This window comes from Trichosurus vulpecula, chromosome 5 (assembly GCF_011100635.1).
Source record: "Trichosurus vulpecula isolate mTriVul1 chromosome 5, mTriVul1.pri, whole genome shotgun sequence".
NCBI lineage: Eukaryota > Metazoa > Chordata > Mammalia > Diprotodontia > Phalangeridae > Trichosurus > Trichosurus vulpecula.
This window is the reverse complement of record NC_050577.1, coordinates 7843892-7867209: the sequence shown is the minus strand read 5'-3', so window position 1 is coordinate 7867209 and position 23318 is coordinate 7843892. Positions and strand designations below refer to the sequence as shown.

The 23318-nt window shown below is 44.0% G+C and overlaps 2 protein-coding genes across 2 annotated transcripts in view; both read left to right on the top strand.

Moving 5' to 3' along the window:
- Positions 1-3844, top strand: part of LOC118850187 (diacylglycerol kinase beta-like) — a 112193-nt gene extending 108349 nt beyond the window's left edge. Inside the window, exons 13-14 of the mRNA XM_036759406.1 lie at positions 735-873; positions 3797-3844. Of these exons, the coding sequence (XP_036615301.1) occupies positions 735-873; positions 3797-3844 (187 nt within the window). The remainder of the gene's footprint in view (positions 1-734; positions 874-3796) is intronic.
- LOC118850186 (diacylglycerol kinase beta-like) overlaps positions 1-23318 on the top strand; it is a 230445-nt gene that overhangs the window by 9422 nt on the left and 197705 nt on the right. The window contains exons 2-3 of the mRNA XM_036759405.1: positions 13008-13040; positions 21715-21831. Coding sequence (XP_036615300.1) covers positions 21730-21831 — 102 coding nt within the window. The 5' untranslated portion in view covers positions 13008-13040; positions 21715-21729. The remainder of the gene's footprint in view (positions 1-13007; positions 13041-21714; positions 21832-23318) is intronic.

Genomic DNA, 23318 nt, shown 5'->3' with positions numbered 1-23318 from the left:
ATACTCTGTGATCTAGTAACAAAGGGTACCTTGCTGTTGTTCAAACCAGGCATTCTAACTTTGAGCCCTGGATATTTTATCTGCCTCTCCCCCATGCTTAGAAGTCTTTTCCCTCCTCATCCTCACCTCCTTACTTCCCAGCCTCCTTCAAGTTCCAGTTAAAATCCCACCTTCTACAAGGAGCCTTTCCTCCCACCACAGTATCTGCTACCTTCTTCATCTTCTGCTGTGCCCTCTGTCACAATCGAGGAAGCCTGGGCTAGGCTGGGGCCTTCAGCCAAAAAGTAAAGTACAAGCAGCACAGTGAGGGACAGAAACAGCTTCATTATGGGGCTGGAGGGAGCTCCGCCAAGGGTGTGGACGGGGAGGACAACAGAGCTCCCCCGTCAGAAGAGAACAGGGGCCTGGCAGGCTGGCTTGGGTGTGCTTCATCACCCTTGAAGGTCACTTTTATTACTACAGCCCCTTCTGTAATCATCCTCTGTTTTCTGCTCGAGCTTCTGTCTAGGTACATGCCTTTTAAGTTTTAAGTTGCTTGAGGATTCATTAATCAACTACCCTTTTCTTGCCCATCAGAATTATTTCTCTATGGATATTCTCTATTTTGTTAGTGAGAATCGTTATTCCTCCTGACCTTCTCTCCTCCATAGAATTTTAGGCCCTGGAATCATCCTTAACCTTTCTCTGAAACCTTGTGTTGAATTAAGACTCTGCCCGGCTTTCCTTCTTTTAAGGTCAAATGATCACCCGCTCCCAAAGGCGCCGTCCTTCCCGCTTCAGCGGCCTGTTGTAGTTATCATTGTCATTCCGTCATATCCAGATTGCTGTGACCCAGGGGACCGCAGCACGCCAGGCCTTCCTGTCTCCCAGAGCGTACGCGCATCCATGTTTGTTATTTCCACGATCCTCTTTCTCATCTCAAACTCCTTTTGCCTTCTTTCCCCAAATCAGGGTCTTTGTCATCTTTTCATTATGTGGCCGATGTATTTAAGCTTTAGCTTCAGTATTTGACTTTCTAGTGAATAGTCTGAATTAATTCGCTTAAATTTATCAATTGATTTGATCTCCTTGCTGATCAAGGGACTCTCAAAAGTATTTTCTACCACAATAATTCAAAAACATAAATTCCTCAGTGCTCCCCTTTCCTTCTAGTCCAACTGTCACAGCCATACGTTGCTACTGGAAGAACCATGGCTTTGACTAAATAGACCTTGATCAGTGCGATGATGTCTCTGCTCTTTAGTAAGCTGTCTGGGTTTCCCATAGCTTTCCTTCCAAGGAAGAAGCATCTTTTCATTCCATGGCTACAGTCACTGTCTGCAGTGAACTTTGAGCTCCGGAATATAAAATCTGACTTTGCTTCCATTTCTACTTCCGCTATTTTCCAGGAAGTGATGGGACCAGTTGCCAAGATAATGGTTTGTTTTTAGTTTGTTTAATGTTAAGCTCCACACCAGCTTTTACACACACTCTTTCACCCTCATCAAGAGGCTTCTTAACTCTTCCTCACTTTCTGCCCTCAGAGTGGTATTGTCTGCACGACTGAGATTGTTGATCCCCTCCCCTGCCCCAACCTTAATTCCGGCTTTGGATTTATTGAGCCTGTCATTTCAAATGCTATGCTCTGCGTATGAGTGAAATAAAAAGGTGATAGTGTAGAGCCTCTTTTTCCAAACTTAAACCAATCAGTTGTTCCATGTTTGGAACTAACTTTTGCTTCTTGGCCTGCATACAGGTTCCTCAGGAGACAAGTAAAATGGTCTGGTGCTTCCATCATCTCTTTAAGGACCTGATACATTTTCTTGTGATGCACACAGTCAAAGGCTTTAATGTAGTCAGTGAAGGAGAAGTATATTTTTTTTTCCTGGAAGTCCTTTGCCTTCTCCATAATCCAGTGAATATTGGCAATTTGGTCTCTAGTTCCTCTGTCTCTTTAAAAACCAGCCTGCTGGTTCTCGGTTCACCTGTTGCTTGCAGAATGTTAAACATAACATTGGAGTGTGAATTGAGTCCCATTGTTCAGTAATTAGAACATTCCTGGGCATTGACCCTTCTTTAGGATTGGAACTGATCTTTTCCAAACCCACGGCTACTGTTCAGCTGTCCAAATATGCTGGCCTATGGAGTGCAGCGTTTAAAAACATCGTCTTTTAGGGTTTACTCAGCTGGCATTCCATCACCTTCACCTGCCTTGTTGTTAGTGAGGCTTCCTGAGGCTCACTTGACTTCATTTTCCAGGCTGCCTGGCTCTAGGTCAGGAACCACACCATCACATTAATGGTGATGTTAAGGTCTTTCTTGCATAGTGCTTATGTATATTTCTACTTCTGTTAAATCCCTGCCAGCTTTGACATTTATTGACATCCATTTGACGTATGATATTGATGTTTATTTGACATCTATTTTGGCACAAAATGTTCCCTTGATATCTCTGATTTCCTTTAGGAGATCTCTTGCCTTTCCCATTCCATTTTTTTCTTGGAGTTGCTTGTTTAAGAAAGCTTTCTGGTCACTCCTTGCTGTTATCAGGAACCCTACATTCATTCGGACATGTCTTTCTCTTTCTCTTTTACCTTTTCCTTGCCTTCTTTCCTCAGGTATTTGTAAAGCCTCATCAGGCCTCCATTTTGCTTTCTTGCTTTTGTTTTCCTTTGTTATGTTTTGTTTCTGTTGCTGCTGCTGCTGCCTCCTGTACAATATAGTGCATTGCTGTCCACACCTTCCAAGAGGTCTGCAGACATACTTCAGGGGAATCTGTGAACTTGGTGAGAAAAAAAATACAGCTTTAATTTCACTTGCCTCTATTTGAAATTGACATTTCCTCCAAATATGAACATAGGCAGCAAGATCAGATTCTGAGAAAGGAGTCTTAAACAGACTGCCAGATGGATTCATGATCAAACAAACAAACAGCAAAAAAAATCACCAGGAATTCTCCCTCATGTTTCTCCCTTCTCCTCTTCTGCACGTGGCCCTGGCTGCTTTGTGACTATGCAGCAGTGTTAACCCTGGTGATGAAGGGAATTTGGAATCTGATCTCCCAAGCCCTGAGAGCATGGAAGAGCTGGACTCTGTTCCCTAATGCTGTCTTTTCACATGGAAGTTTTTCACAGAGACAAAAATCCCATTTATTTTGTAATATGTCCACATCATATATTTTAAATAAGGAATATGATCCATTTCTTAAATAGCTAGAAATACCTACATTGTGCTAAAAAGCATCTATTCCTTGGCATCCGTACTTGGAGCCCAGCAGGCTGGGCCTATTTAGAGCCTGTTAGATAATGAATGCTTGAACTGGTTGATTTTTGGAAGTCTAATAAGACTAGCGAGGGGCTTAAATAAAAGGCACTAGAGGAGAAAGCCTCCCCTCCTCTGCTTCACTCTCGGACCTCTCTGAAATGGACAGGGAATAAGAACAACTCTCATTTAGCATTAAGGTTCAGGAAGCACTTTCTTGGCTATTTTGGGAGGCAGGCTGGACCCAGAGTATGATCCCCATGTTATAGATTACAAATCATAGCTTAGAGTGTTTGGCTGACCTGCCCACGATTCTCTGCTCAGTAAGTTTCTGAAGTGGAATTTGAATCCAAATTTCCTGATCCCGTGTCTCGGATTCTTTTCACTATGCCAAACTGCCTCAAAATGAAATCTGCAAGCCTTAAGCAAACTGTCCCAGGAAGGACAGGTTCCCAATGGAAGACTGTGTTGGGACAGAGTGATAGCAACATGACCCTGAGGAATCTAAAGTTGGTGGAACCCACTCTTGTTTCTTCTGACGTGCTCTGTGTCCAAGGTGAAACTTGACGCCATTACTGGTCCTTGGTGCATGGTGGTCCAGTGAGCTAGCACAGGGATATTAGTCAAACCACAAACATTTATGAAGAACCTACTATGTGTTCTACGTTCTGCGCTAAGCTCTAGGGATACAAATATAGAAAAGAGAGGGAATTATTTTCCTCAAGGAGATTATACTCTACTAAGGGAAAGACAACACACAAAGAGAAGCTGAAAAGGAAAGGCATCCAGGTACCTAGCAATTACCTAGAGAATTTATATAACATACATGTGTATATAATATGTATATGTTTGTAATATCAGTGACAATATAGATATATATTATAAATATTTCATGTTATATTGAAACTATTATAGCAGATATTACATTGATATACAGGTGCTCCACACTCTCTCTCTATGTGTGTGTATGTACATATGTCTGTGTGTATGAATGTATAGTGTAACCCAGATCTATGAACTCCTCTATATGCTTTTGTGAACACCACAACATATCTACATAGAAATGATAGTCTGACTAATGATCCTCTAGACCAGGGTGTCAAACTCTCAATCTGCAAAACTCCCAAGCATGCCGAACCAGACTAGAAAGTAAATGGGGACTGTTTAACAAAATAACTAAAAATGCACCATAGATAAGGTTAATTTGTGGTGTCCTAGGTCAGTATGGGCCCCCAGGGATCCCTTTCTATTGGAGTTTGGTTCTCCTGTTATTTGAAAGATGGGCAAAGGGCACTAGGAAAGGATAAATAGCTTTTTATAGAGATTCCCACTCAGGGCCATTGGGTTTTAAATCTAATAATGAAGATAGTGATAATGATATCTGACACATAGAGCTTTAAATTAGCAGCACGCCGCTCACATGTCCTTTGGTCTCCTCCTCACAAGCACGTTGTTGGGTTGGTCCTATAGCCAGGACGTGCCAGAAAACAGATCTGAACTCAGCTCTTCCTTCTCTCAGCCCCTCACCCATTCTGCTATATCATCTAGGGCCTGGGCATATACGCACACCCTGCTAAGCTTTCCAGCTTTGGGTTTGTGTTTTAGACATATTTCCAGCAACTGGTCTGGGCTCTTTGCTTGTCCACTTGTTTCATTTCTGACCCAGGTTACAAGCATGTTAAGTAAATATAATGCTCAATATGTATCTGAAATCAGCTTGAAACTTTACATGTTGGGTATTTTTTCCCCTTTTTTCCATATGGTCTCTAATCTTAATTTATGGCATCATGTATTATGCATTTTTGAAGGAGGATTCTGTGCGTAGCCACATGTGCATATTCTACTTAAGGGAAGCAGCCTGTCTTGCTAACCTGGGGTATTTTCAGTGATTCAGGCTTCTTTCCATTTCCAAAAAATGCAAATAATGCTTTTATCCAATTTCAAGTGTGAAACTGAAAGCCAGATCTGGCTGTCACAAAGTGCAGGAAGAGCTGGGCAGATGCCTAGGCAGGCCAGGTTAGAAATGACATTTTCTCCCCCTTCAGTTAGTTGAGTAATTCATGCAAAGGTGAACAACTTTTCAGACTAAAGGATTATTTTGACTCTGGCAATCAATCCAGAGTCTCTCACTTTGTTCATTAACATAATTTTGTATTTCAACTTGGGTTGGGGGTGAAGGGTGGATTCTAGAATCTGGGAGGGGGCGGGCAGGAGTCTAGAATCTCTGGGTCTGAAGGGCCCCAGTGGCCAGTGAGTCCAAGCCCTGCCTGAAAGGACTCCCCTCTCTGACATGTCTGACTAGCAGCCTCCAATCTTGGTTTGAAGACCTCCAACAAGGGAGCATTCACCCCCTAGGAGGGGATCCTTTTCCACTTTGGGAGAGCCCTAATTAGGAGAAAGTTTTCCCTGACAGGAAACTGAAATCTTCTTTTAATTGTTCACTTTCCTATAACCCTTTGAGGTTTGCAAGGTCATTTACACATCTTATTGAAGTGGATTCTCCCTACATTCCTAGGAAGTAGGCAATGTTATTTTCCCATTTTGACATGTAAGGAAACTGATACTCAAGGAAGGTGAGGTCCATGACCAAGGTCACCTAGCCAGAAAGCATCAGATTTCAATAATACCTGATATTCTTGAGTCTGACACTTTCCTTTTATACTCTACATTTGGCTGCCTCTCAAAATAAATATGATTTCTGTCAGCATACTCAAATGGAATAATCTATCTGTCTGTCTGTCTACCTAGCTATCTCCTGCTATTTCTCTGAACAGAGAGCTTCTTTAGACATTGGTAGTGTCCTCCTTTGGTATCTAGTTGATAAAAAGATACTTATACAATGTGTGACTCCAGGCATGTCACTTACTCTTTGTTTCCCTCAGTTTCCTGAATGGTAAAAAGGAGCTAATAAAAGCTCTTACCTGGCAGGGTTCTGGTGAAGAGCAAACGAGTTAATATTTGTAAAAAGCACTTCACACAGTGCCTAGGTGGGAGGCTCTAGATCCATGCAGATTCCCTTCCCTTCTTCGTCTCTAGGACCTAGGAAAAGCCAGGCTCAAATCCCGGAATCTTGCTAGCTTTGAGTAGATTATCAGACAAATCCTTTAGACTTTTTGAGTCTCAGTTTATTCACAAAAGGAAGAAAGGATGAAATGGGATCAAGGGTGGTTAGAAATCTCCCTCCCAGGCTCCTCTAGGACACAAAGGCTATACTGTGCGAAAGTGCTTTCTGAGGTTTAAAACGCTATTCAGATGCTAATTTTATTAGTATCTGTCTTTCCTTCACTCCCACAGCCGAGCCCATCTCCTAGGGAGGCAATCTCTGACCCCACGTGGGGCCACGGGCAAAAAGGGAACTGAACCAGTCTAGGTGATTGACTCATCACCAAACACTTTCACCACTAGGATGGGCATCAGTAGATGTCTGAAGTTCTAAGAGTGGTCAAGGGCTACAGTCACACGGACAAGGCACAATCTGATTTCAAGATGCGACTGCACCAGTCTCGCCCCACCTTCTGCCATTTTCAGCGTCCATTTGGAAGCTGTGCCTACCTCTCTCCCATCCTCCAGCTCCACTGCCTGCACACAGCCCCATGGAGCAGAGCTCCTTACTGGAGCTAAATGGCTTTAAATATACACTCTGCATGCAGATCTCAAGTGATAGTCTCTTAATAGATGTCAGATACACTTTATTGCTACCCTCTTTTATTTCAGTAACATTTTAATTAATTCACACTGATTGAATAAATGTACATTGAGACTTGTTTCCTAATGAGGGCACATTTAGAGGAAAGGTTTTGCATCATTCTGATATCCTGTGGGTAATTATATTCTAATTATATGGTCGGGAAAGAGACTCTATAACTCAGTGCTGGTATTGTTCATTGGACCCAATTAATTACAGGCACGTAATGAAAGTTCATGATAAGGTTGACTGACAGTCAGGATAAAATTTTAACTCAATTGAATCCTTGCCTAACGTGAGTGCAGAATTGGACTTTAACCTGGTTAGAAACTGCATGAGCATGAGATCAGGGGATATGGGGGGGGGGGTATATTATTTATGACCTTCACTATACAATGGCTTTTTAAAGGATTTGGAAAGAAAATAACATACAGTCCAGTGCATTATTCCTACTTATTATCCATCCCACTTTTATCTTTCATCATGGCATGGGTAGTGCCTAGATATAGAAGGGCCATGCTCACAGGAGCTCAGCGTCGGGTAGAGAATCATCAAACATCCAGGTTAGACATTGGTAACGTCCTCCTTAATTAAGGAGTGCTGATTTATGGTAGGTGCTTAATCAATGCCTCTTAATGATTTGATTCACATTGAGGGATGAATGTGTGGGTAGAACATATGAGGACCCCCCAGTGAATCTCCCCTTCACTGTCTTATCATAGCGTGACTCAAGTTCTTAAAGGCTACTACCAGTATAAACTCCAGCAAACATTATGAGGCTGGAAAGGTTAGGGGTGAAGGCTCAGAGACAAACTGTGTATTCCACTTGAATTCAAGAAGCTTTTGTTGATTGCCTTCTGTATACCAATCACCCTGCCCTCAAGGAGTTTACATCCTTCTTAGACTTGGCGATAATTCCTTTAAAAGCATGCAATTGCATTAACAACTGGAGTAATCTCTTTCCAGATTATATTTAGACGTCTTTATTTCCAGATCACCATCACAGCTCTTGAAGGCCATTTTTGAAGTTATAGGAAGTCTATAGGCTGTGGAGATCCAGGTCAATAGAAGTAGAAGATATCTTTATAGGCTGTGCCAAAGCTAATCTATTTCAGTCTGTTGCGTTAATTCGTAAAATTGAGCTGCTTTGTTCATTTTTCAAGTCTCTTCCCCTGCCCCAACTTCTCCATTCTGCACCCCCCACATACACACCCCAAGTCACTTCCCAGTGACCTGTGGTCACTGAGGAGAATGAGTATTGCCATTTGTCTTTGACTTCAGAATGAGCTCTCCTCCGATGTTTAGGAATACATTATGTTTCCAAGGAAGGAATAAAGATGATTCTGAAGCTGAGCAAAGGAGGGGATGCTTGTGTTCCCCATATATCCTCACTTTTCAGCTTGGGGGGCACCTCACTACTTAGTTACTGAAATGGAAACATAAGCTGAATTTCTGGTGTCACAAAAAAAAAACCACTTTTCTATGTGGAGACTTTGGTCAGTATAAGCTGTGGAGGACAGGGCAGCGCTTTGGGGGCATTAATGTTAGTGGATTCCTCACTGTACCTCACAGACTCACATGTAGGTCCCTTCTAGCCACTGGCCAATAAATGAAGACATAGAAAAACCAAGAACTAGAGTATGGGAGATAAAAGGCAGAGGAGGTTGGCATCTGTCCCACATTTCTTCATTGCAGCCTAACTTGTTTACCTTTCGGCTCTGTGCATCTCACTCCTTACCTCAGTGGATTTCATCAGTCAGATGCAAAATACCATCCTCAAAGGTAGCATTTTGTTGCCTTCCTGGCCTTGTTTTTTTTTTTCTTTTTTTCTGAGCCATATTTTTGCCCTTCATAATTTAAAAAGGATATTGAAAAATAGGATAGTGTTGAGATGAAGGCATTCATGATGGGGAAGGGTCTCAAGCCCAGGGAGAATGGGCAAGTTTAGCAGGAGAAGACTCCGAGCAGAAAATGCTAGCCTTCTTCAAGTTTTCCAAAGGTTGCATGAGAGAGGGGTTAGATTTGGTCTGTTTATTCCCAGAAGGTAGATCTAGAGGCAGGTAGGAGCTGCCAGGAGGCCAATTTCAACTTGATATCGGGGAGAGAAAACAAACAGAAGAGACCAATGAGCTGGCCTCAGCCTTCCACAGGTGAAATGGGCTCATCCACAGGCAATGGCTTTCTTCTTGGATTTCATCAAGCAGAGGCTAGGTGATCACTTAGCAGGTGTGTTATAGTAGGGGGCCGGGGCTGTCCCTTTGGTGCACAGGTTGAGCTGGATGGCTTCTGAGGACCTTTCCAGCTCACACATTCTCTGATTCTGAGCTTCCAGGAATAATAGCCAGGCCCACTTAGATAAAAGAAACAGGCTGTTCCTGTGAGGGGTCCCGACACTGTGCAATGATGGTCTGGCAATTACTTTATCAAATTAATCAATACATTGGGTCAATTCTGGTATTTCAGCAAAACAAAAAAAATAAGCCCAAGGTTGTGAACCTAATTAACCCTCTGCATTGATCAAATTAACTGAATAAATGTAAGAATGGTACTGTAAAAGGTCAGAGATTTATGTACTCAGATACTTCACCAGACTCAGTGAGCAGATTTGTGTGGACAACCTCTCATTAAACACACCTGTGCATCTCTAGTTTTTTTTTTTTTTTTTTTCCCCCTAAATAGTAGAGACACGATCGGATTATTTCATCATGGTCTCCTATACCTTGGGCACTGAGTATGTGATGAAATAACGTGAAGTAATAAAGGAGGCAGGAATGAACTTAGTTATTCAGGAAATGGTTTAAAAACACCTATTAAGGCTTGTTAGGAAGTCTCTGAGAGGTTCTGCATGATGCAAGAGAAGAAAATATGGCTCCTACATTCAAGAAGCATACTGTCATGGCCATCGTGGGACACCTGAGTATGCAACTAGGACCTATAAACCAGCTATCAATGATGGAGACAGATCAAAAGCTGGCACAAGAAAATGCAGAGCCAGATATGCACACACTCAAGGGAGCAGACTCAAGTCCATCCACAACTGGGATTTTAAGGAAACCCTAATCACAGTGAGAATGAAAAAACTGATGTGTAAGGTTCCCCAAGCACTTTTCATACAGCTCATCTTCACTGGATCCTATCAATAGCCTTTTGCGATATGAACTTCAGCCATTAGTGATTACATTTTCCCCAAACAGAACCAGACAGAGACAGAGTGGATGCTCAGTGAAGATGGAGAGACCTCATGTTTGCATAGCACTTTAGGGTTCATGGACAGCCCTTCCTCAGGCTGACCCTGGGGTGCTAATTACACAGTATAATCTGAGTAACATTTCCTCCTTTTCACAGATGAGTAATTGAAGGTAAAGAGAGTTGAATCAATCTCTCAACAATCAACAGGCATTTATTAATTGCCTACTAAGTGTCAGGCTCTTGTGTAGCTCAAAGCATATAAGGACAAAAGTGAAATAAACAGTCTTTGTCCGCAGGAAGCATATATTCTATTGAATGTGAAGCAACAAAGATTACTGACCGCAATTTAACTGTGGGGTTTTCTTCACAGTGCTAGATAGTAGTGCAAGTTCCGAAGGTACTATCATGTTTGCAAAACACTTTCCTCACAACAATCCTGAGAGGAAGGGAGTGTAACCAACTCTGGCCCCATTTTTCAGCCATGGAAAGTTAAACATAAAGAATTGTGTCTTTGGTAAGTGTTGGAATTATCCTGAACCTTTTCTGTTTGCCCATTTTTAAATGATTCGCTTCTACAACTCATCATCCATTTCTTCCTGCTGACAAGGCCATCTGTAGTGTAAGGGTGCTGTGATAGCTCTCCTGAGCCTGCCTCTTCCAGTATTTGCCTGTTATTAAAGCATACTGCGGTATATTTCCTTGATATACAATGATACTCAACTTCTTTTAGTTAATACCTTCCTTTTGGATTGTTCTGCCCAATCATTTCAGAATTAAAGTCAAGAGTCACATTTTACCACAAGGTAGGGTTTACTTCCTCATGGGAAAGTCTTTAATTTACCTTTGAAAAACATTCTCTTGTGACCTTGGGCAAGTAAGTCACTTAACCCCAATTGCCCTGACAAAAAAAAAAAAAAAAAACATTCTCTGGGCTCTGAACATCTTTGTATTGTCTTTAGAGACCAAGAGCTAGTCCTGCTGGATACAATTTTGCCTCACACTAACCTTGTGACTGTAGGGAAAAGGGTGGGGGTAGGGCAGGGAAGGGAGCATGTGTTTATTAAGTCCTATGGGCCAAGGGCTATGCTTTGGTTCTCCTTTGGTTCTGCCTCAGGCAAGTCTCCTCACCTCTATGGGCCTCAGTTTCCACATCTGTCAAAACGAGGGGGCTGGACATCATGACCTCCAAGGACATTGAGCTCTACATCCATGGCCTTGTGACCCATCAGCTCCTGTATCCCACTGGATAACTCCACACTTTCCCTTCGCACCAAGTCACACCAATTTGGAGAATGCACTTGGGGGATATTCTTCTTCCCCTTCTTTGTTCAGTTTAAATAAAGCTCTCTGGATTGGAGTCTTTTCAGTCTCCCTTATACACATCCTAAAAATCTGCCATTCACTTATTTTAACCCAAGGCAAGAGATCAAAATTCTACTTTTGATGCCATCTTGGATAGTTGTTTGTTTCCCAAATTCCCTTCTCTCTTTTAATGTCACTACCTTTACACCTAGAGCCCTGGGCTTGGAGTCAGGAAGACTCATCTTCATGAGTTCAAATCCAGCCTCAGACACTTACTAGCTGTGTCACCCTGGGCAAGTCATTTAATCTTGCTTGCCTCAGTTTCCTCATTTGTAAAATGAGCTGGAGAAAGAAATGCTGCACCACTTCAGTATCTTTGCCAAGAAAACCCCGAATGGGGTCATGGAGAGTTGGACACAACTGAAACAAGTTTCTCCTGAAGGTGCCCGCAGAGGGTCCATATTGGTCTGTGACACCCTGGAAACTGCTTTCTCCTACTGGGACCACTCCACTCTCTTAGGAGAACAGCCCTGTTCCACAGCTGCAACATTTCTACAGTCTTCTCCTGTCGTCTGCATTTCCAGTTTTTCTACCTCCCCACCTCCTGGCCTGGGTCTGGAGTTCCCTCTTCCTTTTAAAGCATTTCTTCCATTTTTCCAAAGGAGGACTAATTCTGATAGATGTTTTAGAAAGTACCCAAGGTCACACTGAAAGTGTAAGAGGTGGGATTTGAAACCACGTCCTCTGATACTAGAGTCCTTACTCTTTCTGCACTAGATAGACTGCCAGCCATTCTCTGACTCTTCAGTTTTCTCCTCTCCTATCTTCCCTGTTCGTCAGATATTAGCTGCTTCTATTTCCCTTTTCCCCTGTGGAAGCATCTCTTTCCAGTCAAGCTAGACTTCAAATAATTTGTGCCCTTTTCCACATTTTTCTACCATGTCTACACTGGCAGTTTGTCTGTTACATATTTCAAATCATCTTTTATTATTGTATTTTATATTGTATTTTGAAAACTGTTATGCTTGTGGGAACTGAGAAATAGTATTTTTCAATTATTAAAATTCACTAAAAGTTTAGTTAACACAAAAGAAAAGGCTGTTTTAAAAGAGAAATGATTAGTGTCACAACTAATACTTTGTTAGATTATCCATTAATTAATTCTGATCTTTGAAAGTCTCTTTAGCTCCATAGTAAAACAAACAGACAAAAACAGTAACACTGAGACTAATTGAACTGCACTGTATCCCTGGAGGTTGTGTGTGTCTCACCCCACAGTCATTCCCTGGAAAGCAAAGCTGAGGTAGGAGGTGAGATGGGGGAGTGTCTGACTCTGAGTCCTGGCCCAAGGGCTCAGTCCAGCCCCCTTTCAGGAAGTGGGTCTGGGGAATAAACAAGCACCGAGAAAGTACACTTTGTTTGGGGAAGGTGGGCACAAGGCAGGGTAGTGTCTTCACTGGAGGCCATGGGAATAAACAGAAAAATAAAGCCAAGAATATATTGTGTTCACAGAGCTCTAGGATTGTAAACATTTTTTTTCTTTCTCCTTTATTTGAAAACAATTTTAATATTAACTTCTCTTTTCTAACAGACTCTGCAAACTTCAGGAGTTTCACTTCCTGAGGTATGTAAAAATTCCTTAATTGAAAAATTAATAATAAGCAAAAAAATTTTCCTAACTGAAAATATGATGACTCTTACTGTTTCAATAATTTTTGGTCAGTAAATTTTAAACTAACTCAGTGGTGTCATCATCACCATCATTAAAATGCATGGTTTTTTTTTTTTCCTTTCTCTTTCTGGATTTTCTAATCCAAGCATGACCATGTTTTTGGGGTATCCGATGATCTTGTGATGCCTCCTTCAGGCCATCAATGAGCTACAGCAGATACAGACCTGATCACCAAGAAGAAACACTATTGCTAAGAGTTTACATAGCAGAGATGTTTCTGTGTGAGGTCTGGCTGGGCTTTCCTTAGACCAGTCTTTGGGGGGAAAAGATTACCCCAATTTTGTTTTTATATAAAAAGAATGGCCCAAAGTCCAAGCCATTCCAGGCTCAATGCGTCATCTAATTGTAGCTTCTCATTAATAGCATGTTGAGTAACCAGAGTTCGGTATGTCTCCCCGCTTCACATTCCCTTACCCAACGGAAGATACAATGATATCTCTATCACTGACCATACAGTCTCCAATGGTAACTCATTGGAATAAAACATGGTCATGGGAAAAATGTTACCTCATCTGAAAATGGCCGCTGAGGTCTTGTCATGGTGTTAATTTTCATGCGTGTTGGTTTTGCTTTTGCATTACTTTAATCTGGGCTTTCCATCTTTCTCTAACAATATTGTATTGAGTTGTAGAGCCTTTTTAGGAAATGCCAAAATGTGTTTTTTGTGAGTATATGTACATATACATATAATGTCTATATATTTTATGTATGTATGTGCATATACATATACATATATACACATGTTTATGTGTATACACACATATATAAAACACATAACAACCGGTCCTCAGTTTGATAGAGTAAGTCGTTTTATTGATAACTGTATTATGAGAAAATCCCCCAATCCAAGCAAGTAACATCCCAAACTGCCCTTGCATATGAGGACTGATGCGTTGTTTTAGAAGTCAGTCAATCTATCATGGAACGGTAGAGGGATGTCTGGAAAGATGACGTGATATACTGGGAGGAAAATTAGCCTGCCTTCCGGTTACTGTTTTGTTCAGCTTATGTGGTAACTATTGTATTATACTGATTTTAAATTTTGTTGTTAAGTGATAGGGAAATAAAAAGAGGCTAACACTCTTTTTATTTGATCAACATTATTATAATTTAATTTCAGCAGGATTATTTGGGTCTTTTCATTCACTATGTATAGATAGAGATTTTTTTTTCTTATTGTTCAGGAAAGCTCAAAAGGCAAATACCCAAATTGTGTCAAGAGATCCTGAGATTCTCCTCCAAAGCTTTGGTCAGTCCTAGGACACTGCACCCCAGCTAATTCTCACCATGTATCCCACAAGGCAAATTCAATCTTCCTCTGTGTAATGCCAATTAAATCCATAGAAATGGACAGTCATTGGCGGATTGCATAACGTATATACTATTTTTATAACTGGCTACTCTGTGGTGGTCTTCCCTAACAGATCTCTTCTCTTTATCTTGGCACTGAGACTTCCCCCTTTTTTCTCAGGAGTCTCTGACTAAGGGTTTTGTCATTGCATTTCAACAGTTCCCAAAGATCAGTATTGGACTTTGCTGGTGGAGCTGGTCTCTGGTGAAACCTCTTACAGACACTGCCACGGTTGCCTCTGGGGCTACAGCCTGCCTGAATTCTTTCACCCAGAATCAAATAAAAAGCCACCCTGAGGAAGCCAGGCGTGGGCTAGTGCAGGGACCTTGGGCTTGGCTTCCTCTCTCTGCAGGGGGCGTCTCCCAGGTAGCTCCCTGGTCTTGCCTCCTGCTTTGTGAGCCTTCCCCACCTTCCCAGTTCCTTCACTTCCTCCAAACAGAACCCATCCCTCCCTCTCTTTGTCATCACTTTGTTAGGCTCTGCACCTCATTAGTGGAGGCATCACTAGGGTGGAGTGCCTGGGGCTTTGACCCAGACACCTCATTCAGAAGGTTCTGGATGTACTCACAGCCCTTTAGTGGAAGAGACAGTGCTAAGAACCTAGTGACCAAGAGGAATTACTTAAAATAGGAAGTGACAATCTGTGCTTCTGGCCCTGGGAGTGATCTGGACATCTGCAGCTGCTAATGTGACCATGAAGGCTCTGCTTGCTGGCAAGAACAGCCCCCCACCCCCACCTGCCCTCCTCTACCTGGGAGCCCCAAATCTTCTGTCCATGTTGGGCCACATGTTCTCAAGTCCCCGTGAGTGATGGTCTGAAGGCACATGAGGGTTTCGTTCACCGCACTACAGCCCTTAGCAGCTTCAGATACAGATATTGCTCCTCCCCCACTTTTCTCCTTCTCCTTTTTCTGAAGCAATGATCCAAGAGTCCCAAAGCAGAAAGCAGCTCTCTTTGAGTCAGAGTCCACCCAGGTAGGCTTAGCATTGAGGCCCAGTCACTCCTAATAGAAGCAGCAAGAATGCTGCTCCTGTGTGTGTAGTATCTGCCTGGTTCTGGAGGACGGTGGCATGGAATTCCTGGGCACATCTCAGTCTGTCCCCAGCCTCCTGTCTCTGGGGCGACTTCCCAGCACCTCTTCTTATAGTTTAATAACAGAGCACATGCTTCTGCAGAACTGCAGGGCCCTTGGGTTTGGGAAGGACAGGGCTCCCTAGGACTGCCGATACCTGGGGAGACAGAAGATTTAACAAAGACCCAACAGACCAAGCCAGGCCCAGGTGCCCTGATGCTGTCAGGCCTCCAAGGGTCTGCAGGGGAAGGCCAACAGAGAAGCCTGACCTCGGGGAGGGAAGGTGGGGTCTGTAGCCATCCCATGAAGGACACTACATACGCTGCCACGTGTTGACAGTGTGACCTTGGACTAGGGACTCCAACCCCTGGGCCTTGGTTTCCTTCTCTCAGGAATGAATAGGATGGACTCTGTGCCCTCCAAGGCCCTTCCACAAAGCCCTCTGATGCCCTGGATGCTGGCTGGCATCAATGAAGAGCGTTTTACAGATGTGGCCTCATTGTATCCCTGCCACAAGCCTGGTGATACTGGTGGGCCTGTTTTCCAGATAATGATAATAGCTAACATTTCTACAGCCCTTTAGTGGGTTGGCCAATATTTATTAAGTACTGTATGCCAAACACCGTGCTGAGGTCTAGGCCTACAAAGAAAAGCAAAGATGCCCCTGTCCTCAAGGAGTTCACAATCTACTGGAGCAGAGACAACCTGCAAAGCACCTAGATATAAACAGGCTGAAGGAGAGGCAGTCTGTGCAGGGAGGGCCCTGGGCATGGGCTATGGTAGGAAAGGCCTCCCCGTAGGAAGGAAGCCACTGGCAGCCTGAGGTTCCTCCAGAGCCTAGGGGAGGTGGCGTCTCCTCCATCAGGAATAGGAAAAGGTCCAGTATGGACGTAGGGAGGCAGGAAGGGCAGGAGAGTCCAGCCTGTGAAGGGTGCCAGAGGAGGGTAAATTTATTCCTGGGGGTCATAGAGAGCCACTGGAGGTTATGGTGGAAGAGGGTGACGTAGTCAGACCTGGGCCGGAGGTTGATCCGTTGGACAGACTGGAGAGAGAAGACTTGGGATGAGAAGAGCATTCCAGAGGCTGCTGCAGCAGTCCAGGATAGACATGAGGAGGGCCTGAATGCTGGGAATGGTCGTGTGAGCAGAGAGAAGGGGCCATGGGAGTGACGGTGGGAGGTCAAAGCCAAAGAGCTTCAGAGGTTTCATGCTGCCTGGTCCTCGCACCGACCCTTGAGGCCACTGCAATGTTATCTTCATTTCTGAAGAGGAGAAGCGTATGCTGAGAGGTCTGTGCCTTGGACATTATAGTGAGCAGAGGAATCAGGAGTGGAACCCAGTGTTTTTTGTTCACATGAGGCTCTGTGCCCAGTACGGCAGGATCACAGACTTGCGAGCCGGAAGGAGCTGACTCCAAATCATGGATTGTACAGTTGTGCAGACTGAGGCCCCGTGAGGTGAAGTCATTGCTACAGGCCTGGTCCTCCGACCCCAAATCACTCATTTTTTCCCTTTGCACCCTGCCTGTCACAGTGCTCCATCAACCCATCAGTTTCCAGGCTTCCTTTGCCTTTCACCTAAGCTGCCCCCAATGGGCAGAGAGATCCATTCAAGATGTGACGCCAGGGAGGATGCTGAGCCCAGCCCTGTGTAGCCAGGCCTTGGAACGGCTCCATAGTCCCAGGGCCTGCTGGGCCTTGCCGAGGTTCCCAGGGGGATTCCTAAGATCTTCCTGCTAGACCTGAGGATGGGGTTGCTGCTGGTGGTGAATCAGTCTTCCCAGACAGAGTGAGCCGTGAATACTCAGCTCCCCTAAGGCAGGGGCCTCATCCCTGTTTCAGTTCCTGCCCATCACCAGCCTCGGGGCCATTGCATCTCCAAGAAGCCCGTCTCCCAAGGTGAAAAGAGCCACAGGGTTCTGGGAAGTCTCCCTGCCAGGGCTCTAGCTATGAGTGACTCAGTGATACTGCTGTTACAGCCTGCCCAGCCTGGACCTCAGTGACAGAGGCTCCTGGGGCAGTGCCTGCTACTTTGTGCCCACCTAGGGGATTTGCTGGCTGTCTTTCTCCAATGCTGAGCTCAAGCACAGTCATTCACACACACACACACACACACATACACACACACACACACACACACACACACACACACACACACACACACACACGCATATCAGAATCCCCTTTGGTGGAGGCAGCTGTGATGAACCTGCACCTTCTGCAACACCCCATGGCTTAGAAAAAAGACCTTGGCACAGCCTGTGTTAAAGCAAGGCCTGCTCCTCGTGCTCAGCAGCTTCCTCTTCGATGGCTCAGCCTGTTTCCTTTTCCTTCCCACATTATCACGGTGATACTTCAGAACTGGACACAGCATGTCCTGTGGCTGGCCACTGCTGGGCTCGTCATGGACCCCCAGGACCCTAGGATGGCCAATTCTTCCCTTAGAATGTCAGAGGACCCCAGACCCCCATGAGCTGGTGTTCAAACAACCTCACCGGAGCAGGAGTCACCCGCCATCTATGGCTGGCCAATGTCCGATTGATTTTCTCCCCCTACTGGGAGGTGGGGGGTTGGGGAGGCCCTTTCAGCTTTCTAAAGACTATCTCCTGGGAATTCAAACTACAATTCCCTTAGTCATTTTAAAGGCAATATCGTGTATAGAGGTGGGTGGGTGTGTATACACATACACAGTACATACATGCATGCATATTTCTGAACAAACTAAAGCTCTTTGAATCCCGAAGCCTTACTTTGTGTGACTGCCAGACATTGATTAGCTGCCCTGGCTAGGGGGCCCCATCTGTTTCCATTCTGTCTAGAGAGCTGAACCGTTCTAAGCTTCCTGTGCCCAGGTCTATATACCAAACCATGGGATGACATGAAAAGGGGGAAAATACAATAATACCTGAAATAAATGGTAGATGGTCTGGTAAGCCTGTAGAATATTTTCTCCTCGCCTTAACCATATGTCCCAGCTCTCCCATTTGCCCCCACTGTCAGAAATGGGTTCTGCCATTTTAAAATGCATGCGGCAGACATCTGGGATGTTATTAGCTCCTCATTCACGCTGTTGTTTAGTTGGGTCGGACCCTTCGTGGCGCCTTTTGGGGTTTTTTTTTGGCAGAGACGCTGGAAGGTTCGCCGTTTCCTTCTCCTGCTCATTTCACAGATGAGGAAACTGAGGCAAGCAGGGTGAAATGACTTGCCCGGGGTCACACAGCCAGTAGTTTCTGAGGCCTGATTCCAGGCCTGGTGCTCTGTGAACTATGGCTCCCCCTAGAACCCAATTCTCACGTACTCTTGATGCCTAATCGGCCAGTGCCTGGAAGAGTCAATGCAAATGTTCCCCAAATCCTACCCATTGGCCGCTGTCCCCACTCAGTAAGTGGCACGTGTGAGCCTTAATTTGCTCCTCTGTACAATGAGCAAGCTGGGCTGAGTGACCTTTCAGCCTCCTCTCAAACTGAGGTCTGAGACCAAAGAGAAGGAAGGGGCACCAGCAGCCAGAGAGGCTGATTGATCCCTTAAGGAGACTGAGCCCGAGAAGGTGCAGGATGTGTACAGGAGTGTGTGGGGCTGGCCAAGGAGCAGAGCTCATGCTTCTTCGATGGAGAAATGAGCGCAGTCCAGTTTGGAGAAAGTGCATTGTCGTGAATGGCTATGAAAACCACTCAGGAACAGAGGCAGAGATTAAAGCCAGTAGGATAAAAATCACTTAGAATATAAGGTCCTTGATGACCAGGGTTTTATTTTCATATTGCCAGCACCCACTGAGAGCCTTACACAGTGGTGTTTCCTCAATTCCTCCCTTTCTCCCTCCCTCTCTGCCTGCCTTTCTTCCTGCCTTCCATATTCCTTTCCTTCGTTACTTCTTATCTTGCTTCCTGCCTTCCTACTTTCCTCCCTCCTTCTCTTCCTTCTTCTCTCCCTCCCTTCTTTCCTTACTCCCTTCCTCCCTCCCTTCCTCATTCCCTCTTTTCCTTCCTTCCTCCCTTTTTTCCTTCCTCCATCCCTCCTTTCCTTCCTCCCTTCCTCTCTTCTTCCTTCCTTCTCTCCCTCCCTCCTTTCCTTCCTTCCTTCCTTCCTCTCCACTTCCCTCCTTTTTCATTCTTTCAGGACTGGTTTTCTTAATTAGCTTTCTGACCATTTCTCATGGAAGAAGAGGAAGGGAGCAGGACAAACAACCTATTTAATTGGTTGTTTGAGACAGGTGGTGAGGATCTGCTTCACCCGGGGCTGATTCTTTGTGTATAAAGCCCAAAGATCCCTGTCCTTCAGCTGTTCCCCAAGGTCTGTCTCCAGAGCTGACTCGAGCCTGGGTAGGTCTGGATAGGAGTGAGCCTGCCTGCTCATAGCTGTTCTCAACATTCTTAAGGAACCTCTAACCAAGCCTTGTTTGACACCTTAAAACATTTGGCCCCCAACCACAGGAACCACAGTTTGGACAAAAAGGCCCCCACGTATGGTGAGAGCTTTTCAAACCAGCCGTCTTCTCCTAATACTTCATGTACATGATTATCTCATTTGGGTCTCACACCATCCCTTAGCATTGGGTACTGCAGATTTCATTGGCTCTATTTTTCCTCTGAGGAAACACTGTCTCACAAAGGTGATGGGATTTTGCCAAGGTCATCCAGGAAACATTTAGGAAGATCTTGCTGGGTTTCAGGCAGTTAGGTGTATGAAGCACTGGACCTGGACTCAGGAAGACCTGAGTTCAAATCTGGCCTCACAGGATCAAATGATATAATATTCAAAAAGTGTTTGCCACAGTGCGCCACATAGGATAGCCACTTAATAAATGTCATGTTCCCCTCCTTGTATGCTCTGTGCTAAGTCACACAGCAGGGTAAAAAATCAGAAATGGAATTTGAATGCAGGCCTCTTCTGACATTCAACGCTAGGCTCTGTCTGTTTTTACCAAGTTGCAACCTCATGCTGGTCTTACTCATTAGCTGCCATTTGTCCATGTTGAACAGTGATGAAAGACGACCCCTGGATCCAGTGACAAATACTGTCAAAATTTTATGTGCCGCTCAGTCCAAAGAGATAACTTATCTCCATTCCTATTAATGCTTGATTATCTTAGGAGTGAGAATTGAGAGCAAATATTTGTTAGCCATGATAAAAGGCCATTTTCTAGCAATTCCCCAAAGCTGGGTCTCTAGGGGAGCAGGCAATGATTTGGAGAACTCTCTAAATCCAAACTTTCAGGGTCGTACCTCCCAAGGAGAAGGCCCAGGGAGCCACTAATCACTGATCCCTGTCTCCATGAATTCTTCCTATAGAGATGAATCTGATACAAAGGATGGCTTGTCCTGCACTCAAAGCTAGATTTAGCAAGGGGCTTTTTGTGTAGGACTTTTCAAAATGTCTTAGCACTGAGAAGGCAAACAAAGGCAATGCCAATGCATATTTAAATAGAATTAAACGCCACTTTGTGCTGCTAGGTGGCACCACAGTGGATAGGGCACTGGGTCAGCTTCCTGAGTTCAAATGTGGCCTTAGAGACCTACAAGCTGGGTGATGCTGGGAAAGTCACTGAACCCTGTTTGCCTCCATTTCCTCATGTGTAAAATGGGCTCAAGAAGGGAATGGCAAACCACTCCATTGTCTCTACCAAGAAAACCCCAAATAGGGTCACAAAGAGTCAGACACGACTATAACAACTGAACAACAAAAGTCCAACTTAATAAATAATTCCTAGGAGCAGAGATTTAGAATTAGAAAGACATGAAAGGTCATCTTGTCCAACCTTCTCCATTGATAGATGAGGATTTCTAAAACATCACCTGGAAGGTGAAGAATCCTCCTTGATTAGCTCTTTTGGGATAGGTAGACCACAGCCATTTACACTAATAGTGAATGAGATACAACCAGCTTGAGATTTTCCATAATTTCTTTAGTTTGAGAAGCCTGACTGGGATGGTTGTTAAATTTCCCTTCCCTTTTCTTTCATTCTTTTTCACTAATGGTTTGTCCAAACTTCTATCAATGGTATTTGATAGGTCCTTTTCCAATGGAGTCAGGTGAAATCATCTTCTTTTAACCATGTTAAAAGTTCAATTTCATTTTGGGACATGCAAAAGATAAATGAAATTATTTTATAAAGATGAAGCAGCATATTTATTTCTCTTCTATTAGGATCGCCAAGGAACCATGAACAAGGACAATGGATCCTCTCAGCAGGCCAACAAAGCTGGGGACAAGAACAAAATGCAGAGAGCTAACTCAGTGACCGTGGATGGACAAGGCCTACAGGTGGGGCATTCCTTCTGCCTCCCATCACCACCACCACCACCACCACCATCATCACTACCAGCACCATCATCATCGTCATCATTGTCATCTTCATATTTTTATTTTTTTTCACTCCAGTCTTTTAGGGGCATGCATCTACAGTCATCAGTCCACTGGTTTAAGCCCCGAGTTTGGCTTGGGAGGCAGTCTCCTGGGCCTAGTTAGTAAATGGTTCAAAATGTCAATCGTCTAGGTGAATATCACAATGTTCTTTGTTCAATCTGGCTTCAATATTCATGATATTCAATCTCTAGTGGGCTGGCACACCCCACAGAGATGGGGTCATCAGCATGGGCGTTTGGCCTATTGAGAACTCGGTATGAGTATGGGAAGAACCAGATTTTAGAATCTTCATGACAGCAAAAAATGTACAAACAAATTCTTTGGACTATGAGAAAATAGATATTGGGGTTTTTTGGTTTTTTTGTGAGTTTATACAAAACAAGAAGGGATATGTTATTCATTAAAATTAAAATTATACACATATATTCTATATCAACAGATATATGATATATAATCAACCAACACATAAAATATTGAAGATACCTATGCTAATAAATTGCTCCTAAGATTCACCATCCATGTAAGTGAGAAAACTTACCGTGACAATGACTGTGACCAATTGTAGATCACCTTGGTCTTCCCTTATGCCAGTGAACTCCTCTGCTTGGTTCTGCCACTTCCTACCTGTGTGACCTTGGGCAGGGCACTTGACTCTTGTAGGCCTTTGTTTTGTCACTTAGAAAATGAGGTAGCTAGACTAGAGGCTTTCCAAGATTTCTTCCACCTCTAAATCTGCAGCCATCTAAGTTGCCGTAGCCAAAAACAACCTTTAACTTCAATATCATTTTCATTCTTGTCATCAAAACATTTTGATTTTGTTCATTCCCAAAAGTAATGGGGCCGTGACAGAGCATTGAGCCTGGAGTCAGGAAGCTCTGAGCTCCAATCTGCCCTGAGACCCTTAGCTGTGTGACAGTGGGCATGGCATTTAACCTCTCTGCCTCAGCTATCCAGTAGGGACAGTAACAACAGCTGCCTCCTGGGCTTGTTGTGAGCTTGAAATGAGGTTACCCCTGTAAAGCACTGAGCACATGCCTGGCACATGATAAGTGCTGCACAGATAGATGCCAGCTAGCTTTTGAATTTTATTCTTTATAGACATACCATCACCCAGGTAATATTGGCATTAACCGAAATTTGGAGAGGAATTTTGGCTAACCCTGGGGTATATAATACCATCAGCACTCTCAGCCTGTTGGACTCCTGTAAATGGATCTCTAACCTCATAAACTAATTTGTTTGTAATTTAATCGCGTGGACAGAAACACATGGAAGTGTTTGTACTGTTTAGCTATGAAAGGCATAAGGAGGAAAGAGAAAGGGCCCAGCCCGGCCCGTAGCTATTCCCAAAGTCACAGAAGAGAGAAATCGATTATTTTGCTGTT